Source organism: Muscardinus avellanarius (assembly GCF_963383645.1).
Source record: "Muscardinus avellanarius genome assembly, chromosome: 8".
NCBI lineage: Eukaryota > Metazoa > Chordata > Mammalia > Rodentia > Gliridae > Muscardinus > Muscardinus avellanarius.
The window spans coordinates 62,311,893-62,324,285 of record NC_137794.1 but is presented as its reverse complement, the minus strand read 5'-3'; the positions used below and the strand labels follow the sequence as shown (position 1 = coordinate 62,324,285).

General features: G+C 41.8%; 1 protein-coding gene across 4 annotated transcripts in view; it reads left to right on the top strand.

The window, feature by feature from the left end:
* Positions 1–273: 273 nt before the first annotated feature.
* SNX3 (sorting nexin 3) overlaps positions 274–12,393 on the top strand; it is a gene marked incomplete at its 3' end in the record, with an annotated part of 50,832 nt that continues 38,712 nt past the window's right edge. For 3 of the 4 annotated variants that reach the window (XM_080700285.1, XM_080700283.1, XM_080700286.1), the window contains exon 1: positions 274–509. In XM_080700285.1, the coding sequence (XP_080556411.1) occupies positions 348–509 (162 nt within the window). In that variant the 5' untranslated portion in view covers positions 274–347. The remainder of the gene's footprint in view (positions 510–12,393) is intronic. The other variant, XM_080700284.1, reaches the window with a different exon arrangement.

Genomic DNA, 12,393 nt, shown 5'->3' with positions numbered 1-12,393 from the left:
AGCACCGCGGCCTCCCCGGCGGCGGCGCCGCGGTGCATTGTGGGCGCTGTAGTGCGGCGGGCGCCGGCTGGCGGGCGGTCGCGTGACCTCGCTCCTGCGCAGCCCCCACCCGCAGGCCTCGGGGCGGGGGCGCGGCGATCCGGCGCGGCAGCTGGCTCTGCCCGCGACACCGAGGCGGAAGCCCGCGGGCGCGGGGCGGGGCCTGGCGCGCGGAGGCGGCGCCCGCCCTACGTGCTCGTTCGCTTCGTGACCGCGGCGCGCGAACCCCGTGTCCCCGCGGCGGGCGGCAGCGGCGGCGGCGGCGGAGCGCGGAGGGGGCGGAGGGAGCCCGCGGCGGCGACAGCGAAATGGCGGAGACCGTGGCGGACACCCGGCGGCTGATCACCAAGCCGCAGAACCTGAACGACGCCTACGGGCCGCCCAGCAACTTCCTCGAGATAGACGTGAGCAACCCGCAGACGGTGGGGGTCGGCCGGGGCCGCTTTACCACCTACGAGATCAGGGTCAAGGTGAGACCGTCTTTCCCTTCCGCCCGGAGACCCTCGCCCGCGGCTGGCGCCGAGCTGCCGGGGTGGCCGCCGCCGCCGGGCCGTGACCCCCGCGGGCCGCGCCGTGGGCAGGCCGCCCGTGGGCCGGGGCCCCTCGAGGTGGGCTCGACTGCGGGCTCGAGGAGAAGGTGCTCCAGGGAGAGGGCGTGGGTGGCGCGCCCCTGGCCCTCCAGCAGCTGATCTGGGAATGACATTTGAGTTGGACGAGAGATCTTTCGAGAACACAGTCCTTCCCCAGGAAGGGAGTGAGATGTGACCGAGAAAGGGGGTTTGTGCAAAGTTGCAGCCTTTCCTCTTCCTGGAGACTTCCCAGAGGTTGCCAGGCCAAGCTGGTTTGTTCAGGCCTTCCCCCAAGCTGCCAGATAACCTAGGTTGTACACACTCCCAAGCAGAACTTGTTGGGAGTTCGCAAAAGCCTGGCATTTTTAATAGGGCTGAGGCAGGTGTGAACGATGGTTGGCAATGGTTGACCCCAGAATTCTTGGCTGTCATCCTGCTTAAGGCCGAGGTGTGAGGAATGTCGCCTACCTCATTATCCAAAACTACAACTGCTTTAAAAAAAAAATAAGCCTTTTCATTTAGGGATCTTGCTCTTAATTTTGAGATTTGTGCTTCATTGATGGAAGGAATCAGCTGAAGTAGAAACACAGTTATAATATAACTAGTACTTGTTGGCAATAAGTAATTCAGATGATTTGAATGAAGAAATGCTAATTGAAAGTAATGCTTCACTTTCTTTCACTCTAGTTCAGGGTTAAAGATACTGTCCATGTATGAAAGTATATTTAAAAATTAATGACTTTAAGGTAATTCAGCTGCTAGACAATAACAAATTATTCAAAATTAAGCGTGAAATGATTTTGGTTTTAGAGTAAACAAAATTTACATAAGTTACTATTAACATTTCAGTGGAGTTATTTCTTATTAAATTATACATTTTTTTGTGTGTGGTAAAAACACAACATAAAATCTACCATACTAACCAGTTTTTTTGTTTGTACTGAGTATTGAACCCAGGGATATTCCACCTGTGAGCTACACTCTATATTTTATTTGAAACAGGGTCTCACTAAGTTGCTGAGGCTGTCCGCAAACCTGCCATCCATCCTCCTGTCTCAGCCTCCCAAGTACTGGGATTTACAGGCATGAGCCTGTACACACCTGGCCTTAACCAGTTTTAAATATACAGTTGAATAGTGTTAGTTTATTCATGTTGTTATGAAACTTAGACTCTTTAAAAAATGATTCTTAATGTGTAGCTGAAAAAAGTTAATCTTCAAACTTTAGTTTAAAATATGAAACTGTCAAGCCATAGTGCCAAACACCTGTAACCTCAGTACTTGGGGTGGGAGTAGCCTGGGATCACAGATTCAAGCCCAGCCTCATGAATTTAGCAAGATCCTGTTTAAAAAAAAAAAAAAAAAAAAGCTTCAGAGAGGTATTCTCACAAAAACCTAGGGAAAAGTGAAGTTTTTTTGTTTTTTACATTTTTTTTTGCATGTGTGATACTGGGGATTGAACCAAGGGGTATACCTCTGAGCTACCCCCACTGCCTTTTTTAGTTTGTGTGTGCTAGGGATGGAACCTAGGGCCATTCTGTCTCCTACCTACACCTTCATTCCTATTTTATTTTTTATTTTAAAACAGGGTCTCACTAAATTGCCAAGGGCCACACTAAGTTGCTGAATTCTGCAATTTGCCTGTCTCGGCCTTCTAAATACTGGGATTAGATTACAAGTGTGTATCATATTGCTCAGTCCCCTAACCCTTTTTTATTTTTTGTTTGAAACAGGTTCTTGCTAGGTTGCTGAGTCTCACTGTGTTGCTGAGGCTGGCCTTGAACCTTTGTCTCAGCCTCTGAAGTACTGAGATTATGTGGGTGTACTACCACACCCACTTTTTTAAACTTGAAATTAGTTTATTTATTTATTTAGTGGTACTGGGGGTGGAACCCCGGGGCTTTTCTACCTCTGGGCTATACTCTCAGACCTATTTTATTCTTTATTTGGAAACAGGGTTTAGCTAAGTTGCTGAGAGCTTCACTCTTTGAGCTGAGGCTGGCTTCCAACCTGTGTTATCCTCCTGTCTCAGCCTCCCAAGCAGGGGAGATTATAAACATGTGTCACCACGCCTGGCTGAAATTAGTTTAAATTGTATCTGATATATAGCAGTTCAGTAAAAGGAACTTCCTCCTTTGCCTTTACTCATCAACACATTTTCCTTTTTCTTGTGCTTAAACAAAACTTGGTACTCCTGTTTCTAAACTTCCAGGGCCAATACTTCCTGTCATACAATTGAGTTGGACTCTCTTGCCTACACTTCCTCTACTTAATAACTTTGTGTTTATCTTGCTAAGTGTATTATTAAATGGATTCTAATACAATTCATTCCTCTCCCTCCCTTTTTTTTTTTTCCTTTGCAGTACTGGGGATGGAACCCAGGGTCATTCGACCTCTGAACTACACCTACTGCCCTATTTTTTACTTTACTTTGAAACCAGGTCTCACTGAGTTGCAAAGGGCCTCACTAAGTAGCTGAGGCTGTCCGCAAACCGCGTTCCTCCAGGTCTCAGCCTCCCGAATGCTGGGATTACAAGTGTGACACCCGGCTCTCTTCATTTTTCATACGTCTGATACCTTATTACCAAATATAGTTGATGTGCAACTTATGTACAAATTGTTTATAGTGTGGTCACTTGCATAGTATAGAAAACAGTCTTTTTTAAGAGTGGTTAGTGAGATAGGGAATTAACAAATTATATACTATGCTGGCTTTTATTTTTATATAAACCAGTTTATTGCATTTATGACTGTGTGCCCAGTAGCAAAATATAATTGAGTTTTTAATGTTTATAATATGTTGGAGTTTCTTTGTATAAAGCATGTTAAGTTATTATTTAGGACTCCATCCAGTAAGACATTGGGCCATATTTAAGCAGCTTATGATTTTTGAGAGTAATTACAGTTTTGCTTTAAGGTAAAATGACCACGAGATGAATAGGTTAATCGTTTTATAATTTTATTTATCGCTCCTTTTCTAAACTGTTGCTGTTCTCCCTAGCCCCTGCTGCCTGCCTTTTGCTGTTGAATTTGCCATGTGGAAAACCATTTTATTCTTTAGAGTTTGGGTCCTTGAGTTATCTTACAGTTATTCTAATTCTAGTCTTAAGAAAAATGTTCAATTTTACAGGATCTGATTGAAATTACTCTAATTCACAGGGTAATTTTATCTGGATGGTGGCACTTTAGAATGCAAGTTTCCCAATCTCCACTTATCTTTTTTGGTTTGAGAATAGTGTTTAAGACTATTAGGATCACTTGATTAGTATCTCTGGGCTTTTGAAAATAATTGGCACTGTGTTAATGTTTTTTTAAATTGTTCTAATGGGTAGGTACAGCAGAGAGTACCATAAATGATTAAAGGATTGGAAAGCTTAGGGTCTAGAATTATTTTGGCATATTAAAGAGAAGGCTGAAAGGGAAATTCAGTCATTGTTTATGAAGTTTGTGGTATAATTTAAATTTTCTGGGGATTTAAAATTAATAAAAATTTATCTTACCTGATGACAACTGCTTCAAGCACGAGTGGAGGTAAAGATCTTTCTTAAGCTTTGAGATAGTCCTGGGTTCAAAGAATAGATTTCATTTACTGTCAGGGCAAGGTACAGAATCAAAGCTCAACTTTCTTTGAAATAGGTATACTAGGAGTAGTCCCTACCTCATAGGAAATGAGAAAAGGCACATAAGTCCCTTTAACACAGTGACTGACAAATTATGTGCACTCAAAGACCAACTCTTTCTAAATATAAGTATATTCTAAATTAAAGGCTAGTGATTTTATTTTTTGTGTGTTTATACACAATTTTGTTATTAAAATTGTTAGATATTCTTGTCAAATTTACTTTGGGCCAGATGTGGTGGTGCATGCCTATAAACCCAGCCATTTGAAAGGTAGAAACAGGAAGATTGTAAGGCTAGCCTGGGCAATTCATTGAATTTCTGTTTCAAAATAAAAAGGGGCAGGGGAGCCAAGCATGGTGGTATACACCTGTAACCCTAATAACTTGGGAAGTAGAAATAGGAGGATTGCAGGTTGGAAGCCAGCCTCAGCAATTTAGCGAGGCCTTCTTTCAAAGTAAAAAAAAAAAAAAAAGTCAGGCATGGTGGTTGCATACCTGTAATTCCGAGGCTAAAACAGGAGGAGTCCAGGTTTGCGGCCAGCCTCAGATACTTAGGCCCTCCACAACTTAGTGAGATCCTATTTCCAAATAAAAAATAGGGCCAGGTATAGCTTGGAGATAGAATGTAGAATGCCCCTGGGTTAAACACTAGTATAAAAAAAAAAAAAAAGTAAAACATCTTAGGCTGGGGTTGTACCTAGGAGGTAGAATTTGGGTTCAATCCCCAATGCATAAATGGAGATGAGCAGGGATGTAATAATAAAGCACCCCAATCCCCTATGCCACCAAAAAAAAAAAAAAAAAAAAAGAAAGAAAGAAAAAGGAAGAAAGTCAAGTCAGTTGGAGGCCAATCTTAGCAATTTTGCAAGACTGTCTCAAAATAAATAAAAAAGGGGACCAGGCATAGTGGTACACGCCTGTAATTCCAGTACTTGGGAGGCTGAGAAAGGGGGATTGTAGTTTGAGGACAGTCTCAGCAAGTAGTGAGACTCTTATCAACCTAGCAAGATCCTGTTTCAAAAAAAAAAAAAAAAATTGGGCTGGGGATATAGCCCAGAGGTAGAATGTCCTTGAGTTCAATCCCTAGTACCAGCACCAAAAAAAAAAAAAAAAAAAAAAAAAAAAAAAAAAAGGAGAGTGAAGTGCCCAGTACAAGGAAGGAAGGGAAGGAGATACTAAATAAATAGTAATGTTGGCTAATAAAAATTTTGATAAGATGATCAGTAAAAGTCGTAGCATCTTGGTAGTGTTTGCTATTCTAAGTTCATATAGGTTATTTTTCTCTGTATCAGTCATCTAATTCTATATTGGGAATCATTGCTAACCATATTGGAAGCTGAGAGATAAATACTAATTTGTAGTCTTTTGTTGTTGTTACTTGTGGTACTGGGATTCAACCCTCAGTACTTTTTTTTTTTTTTTTTTTTTTTTGATGGTGCTGGGGATGGAACCCAGGATTTCTACCTTCGGGCTACACTCCCAGACCCATTTTCTATTTTATTTGAAAACAGGGTCTCACTAAGTTGCTGAGAGTCTCACTAAGTAGCTGAGGCTGGCTTTGAACCTGTGCAATGCTCCTGTCTCAGCCTCCCAAGTACTGGGATTACAAGTGTGCGCCGCCACGCCAGGGTCTCTCAGTACTTTTAAATTTTGAACTTTGAAACAAGATCTCACTAAGTTACTGAGGCTGTGATCCTTCTGTTTCAGCCTCCCAAATATTAGGATTAAAGGCATGCACCTCCATCGTGCCCAGCTTCTTTTTTTTCTTCTTCTTTTTTTCTTTTTTCTTTTATGCAGAACCCAGGGGCATTGCCTTGAACCCAAGATGCTCCTGTCTCAGCCTCCCAAGTACTGGGATTATAAACGTGTGCCACCACACCCAGCTCTGACTTTCAATTTTTAGTCTTATTTTTTAGGGCTCATAAAGGGCCAAAATAGTATTCTAAAGAATGAAGCCTCATGTATGTGATACTGGGGATTGAACTAAGGGTCTTCATACTCTAGAGGCAAGTGCTCTACATTAAACTATACCTGCAGTCATTTTTATTTTATTTGTTTATTTTTTGTGTGGTACTGGGGGTTGAACCCAGGGGCATTTTACCTCCAAGCAACACCCCCATCCTATGTTATAATTCTTTATTTTGAAGCAGTATCTCACTGAGTTGCAGAGTGCCTCACTAAGCAGAGGCTGGCTGTGGACCTGAGATCCTCCTATCTCAGCCTCCCAAACATTGGGATTACAAGTGTATGCTGGCTCTTTTTTATTTTGAGGCAAGGTTTCAGTAAGTTGCTGAGTCTGACCTCAAATTTTTTATATTCCTGCCTCATTCTCCTGAGTGGTTAGGATTAGAGGTGTTTGCTTCCTCTTCAAGCTTTAAGAATTGAGTCGTTTCTTTTTTTTTTTTTCTTTTTTTTTTTTTTTTGGTGGTATTGGGGTTTCTGGAAGCCCTTCTACCTCCGGGCTACACTCCCAGACCTATTTTATACCTTTTATTTGGAAACAGGGTCTCTTAAGCCAGCGAGGCTGGCTCCGAACCAGCACGATCCTCCTGTCTCCGCCTCCCAAGCGTGGGGATTACAAGCGTGCGCCACCACGCCTGGCGAGAATTGAGTCATTTCTATGCCAGAGAACATTTGCAGAATCTGTAGCTGTTAGTTGACCATAAGATGTTGTTTGATACATAGTTTGCTGTCAACTACTACTGATTTTTACAGGCTCTGCATCAAGTGGAATCATGTTTGCAATGAAGATTTTGTTCTAATCTGACACATCTCCATCTCCCTCCCCCCTCTTTTGTACTGGGGATGGAACCCTAGGGCATTCTACCTCCAAGGGACACCTCCAGCCCTATTTTTATATCCTTTATTTTGAAGCAGAGTCTCACTAAGTTGCAGAGGGCCTCACAAGTTACTGGGGCTAGTCACAAACCAGTGATCCTCCTTTCTCAGCCTCTCAAGTACTGGGATTACAAGTGTGTGCCACCACGCCTGGCCTAAGCCACATCTTTTTGCCTGTTTCTTGAAACATTCACATCTGTATTCCTATGAAATTATGAAAGTAAGCTAGAGCCGGGTGTGATGGGGTATGCATGTAATCCCAGGACTTGGAGGCTGAGACAGGAGGATTGCACAGGTTTGAAGCCAACCTCAGCTACTTAGTGAGGCTCTCAGGAACTTAGTGAGAGCCTATTTCCAAATAAAAATAGGTCTGGGAATGTAGCCTGATGGTAGAAAGCTTTTGGGTTCTATCCCCAGTACTAAAAAAAAAAAAAAAAAAAAAAAAAAAAAAAAAAAAAAGTAAGCCAGAAGTCAAGAAAAGACCAATACATATCCCTTTATGAAAGGAATTATCGTATTTTACAATTATAGCCATCCTGTATACTTTTAAAGAGGAAAGTCCAAAATAATAACATTTAAAAATGTTATTCTAGCCGGGTGTGGTGGCGCACACTTGTAATCCCAGCATTTGGGAGGCTGAGACAGGAGGATCATGGTTCATGGACAGCCTCTGGTACTTAGTGAGGCCCTTAGCAACTCAGTGAGACCCTGTTTCAAAAAATAAAGACTAAAGAATAGGGCTGGGGGTGTTGCTTGGAGGTAGTATGCCCCTGGATTTCATCCCTAGTACTGTAAAAAAAATTTTTTTTCTTTAAAGTTATCCTGGTAATTCACAGGTTTTCCTTTCCTGCAATCACATTTTCCCCCTCCCCCCCATAAAAAAGTTACTGGACTGTATAACTATACTTTGATGTTTGTACCATATTGTGATGCTTTCATATAAGCAGAGCCAGCAATTTTTTTTAAATTTTTATTTATTTTTTTGCGGGTCTAGGGATGGAACCCAGGGGCATTTGACCTCCGAGCTACACCCCCCTGCCCTGTTTTTCATTTCTTATTTTTGAAACAGGGTCTCACTACGTTTTAGAGGGCCTCACTAAGTAGCTGAGGCTGTCTGCGAACTGCGATCCTCCGGTCTCAGCCCCCCAAATGCTGGGATTACAAGCATGTGCCACCACGCCCAGCTACAGCCAGCAAATTTTTAAGCATCAGATAATAAAGATGGTGTCCAAAACATCTTGGGACTGCTATTTACTGATTTGACCCCTTAGTTAGATAATTAAAACAGGAGGATCTCAGTTCGCAGACAGCCTCAGCTACTTAATGAGGCCCTTTGCAATTCAGTAAGACCCTGTTTCAAAATAAAGAATAAAAAATAGGGCTGACGGTGTAGCTAGGAGGTAGAATGCCCCTGGGTTACATCCCCAGTACCACACCCCCCCAAAAAAAATAAAATAAATAAATAAAAAACTTAAAGCTTTCAGCCAAAGTAATACTTTTTCAAAAAACAAAAACTTATTTGTATGTGTGTGTGTGTGTGTATGTTGCTGGTGATTGAACCTGGGGTGTTTTGCCTTTGAGCTGTAGCCCTAGCCCTTTTTATTTTTTTATTTTGAAACAGGATCTCCCTAGGTTGCTGAGCACTAGGAATACAGGCATGCACTACCATGCCCAGCTTCTACTTCTTTTTTTTTTTTTTTTGGTGGTACTGGGGTTCCTGGAAGCCCTTCTTCCTCCGGGCTACACTCCCAGACCTATTTTATATTTTTGAAACAGGGTCTCTTACGCCAGCATGGCTGGCTTCGAACCTGCGCAATCCTCCTGTCTCTGCCTCCCAAGCGCGGGGATTACAAGCGTGCGCCACCACGCCCGGCATCTACTTCTTTAAAGAATTATTTAACTTAGAACCTATAAATTTGAACATGTTAGTAAATGACATTTACTATAGTTTACCAGAAAAGAGAATTATCAATTAGGATAGAGTTTGAACTATTCTCACTGAGACCTCAAACTAGGAGGCTATTTATTGATTTATTTTTCACAAGGAGAGCCTGAGGCACAGTTCAATACTGGTGTCATGGTTTGATTATGAGCACTTAATGTCATATTCACATTCTGGCTGAGGGGAAGACATATTCTTGCACTTGAAGGACACTACCCTAGAAGTTGTATCATTGCTGTTCCACATATGTAGCTACAGAGGAAATTGAACATAACTGGAAAAGTATGTAAATAAGAACAGATACTGTTTCTTGCCATAGTAGCAAACACATAATTGGGATTGGTGTCCAGGATATGGCTTTAGTTACACTTTGATCTTCTATTCTTCCCATTTATTCTGATGACTGAAATTTAAGTTTAGAGCAGATTTATTTGACTTGCAAGAAATCGATCTGTCATTTGTTTTGATTTTAAGTATGAATGAGTTTGATCCTTTCTTAAATATTAATTTTTTTCTTGGTACTGGGGATTGAACCCAGGGGCATTCTACTTCCAAGTTACACCCTCAGCCCTTTTCTATTTTGAAGCGGGGGCTCCTTAAGTTGCTGAAGTTGGCCTGGAACCCTTCTGTCTCACCCTTCCAAGTACTGGATGATAGGCGTGCATTACCACACCAAGTTTCTGAGAATTTCGATAAGTAGAGAAAAAGGTAGAGCATGAAGCCTTGGTATATATGATAAGAGTATACCATGGACTTAGAGGTACTAAAAATAGATGATTAATTTTTTGTCTTCAGTGGCTGTTTATAGCTATGGCAGGCTAGGCATGGTATAAAGCTAGTCTGTCAACTTAGTGAGACTTTATCAGAATAAAAAATAAAAAGGGCTGAGGATATAGTTCAGAGGTAGAATGCTTGCCTGGGTTATTCAAGTCTCTGGGTTCAGTCCTCAGCACTGCCAAAAAGTAAGACCTAAGAATTTTTGTAAAATTACTTTATACCCAGCAGTATTAGAATGGTCACTTTCTAGTTCTTTATTCTGAATTTTTTTTTCTTAATTGATCCTGGGGATTGAACCCAGGAACATTATACCTCCAAGCTATATCCCCGGCCCTATTTTTTTATTTTGAAATGGTTCACTAAGTTGTGGAGGACTCACTAAGTAGCTGAAGCTTTCCTCAAACTTGCAATCCTCCTTTCAGCCTCCCAACTACTAGAATTTTACAGGATTGTACCTCCATACCTGACTTATTTTTATTTTGAAACAGTGTCTTGCTAGGTTGCTGAGAATATTGCTGAGGCTGTCCTTGAACTTTCAATCCTCTTGTCTCAGCCTCCCAAGCACTGAAATTACAGGCTTGTACCACTAGGTCTGGGAGTCTCTGAATTTTATTTTTCCCCCCTGTGGTACTGGGGATGGAACTCAGGGGCATTCTGCTTTGAGCTACACCTCCAGCCCCATTTTTTATTCTTTATTTTGAAACACTGAGTTGCAGAGGGCCTTACCAAGTAGCTGAGGCTGTCTGTGAATCGTGATCCTCCTGTCTCAGCCTCTCAAATGCTGGGATTACAAGAGTGCGCCACCACGCCCGGCTTTCTAGGTGCCTCTGAATTATTTATTTATTTATTTATTTATTTATTTATTTATTTATTTATTTATTTTTGTGGTGCAGGAGATGGAACCCAGGGGCTTTTTACCCCCAGGCTACACTCCCAGACGGTTGTTTTTTTTTTTTTTTTTTTTTTTTTTTGCAGGTCTGAGGGTGGAACCCAGGGGCAGGGGCATTCAACCTCCGAGCTACACCCCACCCCCCGCCCTATTTTTTCTTATTCTTTATTATGAAACCCGGACTCACTGAGTTGCAGAGGGCCTCACTAATTAGCTGAGGCTGTCCGGGAACCATGATCCTCAGGTCTCGGCCTCCCGAATGCTGGGATTACAAGCGTGCGCCATCACGCCCAGCTGACCTATTTGTTTTTATATTTTATTTGGAAACAGGGTCTCATTAAGTTGCTGAGAGCCTCACCAAGTATCTGAGGCTGGTTTTAAACCTGTGTAATCCTCCTGTCTCAGCCTCCCAAATCCTGGGATTACAAGCGTGCTTGAATTTTTTAATTTTTTACTGATGTAGCATCTCTGTTTTCCTGGCTTTCTTTAAATTTCTTCAGCCTCTGCCACCTAAGCTTGTTTGTTTGTTTTAGAGTTTTGTTTGTTTCTAGTCCTTTCCTTGTGGGACAGCTTCCCTCTTACATAGTAAACTTGGAAATTGTAATCCATATTTAGAAACAAAAGTATCAAAGCTCTCTTTCTGCGTCTAATTATCAGTATCTCATCTCTCTCTTGCCATGACTTTATTGGTTATCTTACAGTGAAAACAGGAAGAGAAAAATATTTTTGGTTAGGCATACATGTATGTATTGGAGGGTCAGTGCTTAAATTTATACTCAAAGATTTTCCTGTACTACATAACTGAAATAATACATCTTGTGCTGAGGATTAAGCCCCAGGGTCTTGTACATGCTACCATTGACCTATAATGGAAGAGAATTCTTTCTCTTTCCCCTTCCCTACCCCTCTTTACTCCTCTCCCTCTTTTCTTTCTTCTGTTCCTCCTATTCTCCATTCCTTCCCCCTTCCCTTCCTCCTCTTTCTATATTGGGGATTGAACCCGTATTTTCTCTGACTGGTTCCTCCTTGGGATGGTTTATCTATGACCCTTTTATACTGCAAAGACAATTGAGTAGCTGCAACAGCCTAAAATATTTACTATCCAGACCTTTATGAAAAAGCATAAGCTGGGCATAATGGTGTGCCTCTATAATCCCAGTACTTGGAAGGTTGAGACAAGTATTCCACTTTTGAAGCCAGCCTGTAAAATTTAGCAAGACCCTGATCAAAAGGGATGTAGGTCAGTGTAGAGTAGCACCACTGGATTTAAGCTGCAATACCATAACAACAAAAGAAAAAAAATGCAGTAGTAACTCTATCCATCTGTTACACTTTCTGTGGTTTGAATTACATGCATTTGCCAAGAAGGGTGAGTGTAGTACAGTAAGGTTTTTGAGAGAGCAGGATGTGGTGGCACATAATCCCACTATTTGGGAGGCTGAGACAGGAGGATCGCACAGGTTCTCGGCCAGCCTCGGCAATTTGAGAGGCCTTCTGCAACTTAGGCCCCGTTTCAAAATAAAAAATAAAAAATCATCCTGGTGGTATAGCTCAGAGATAGAATGCCCCTGGGTTCAATCTCTAATACCACACAAAAAAAGAAAGATTTTGAGAGAGATCAAGATCATGTAACTTTTGTTACTGTTTATTGTTATAATTGTTTTAGTTTATTATTGGCTATCATTGTTAATCAGTTTAATGTGCCTGCAGTTTCCAGTAT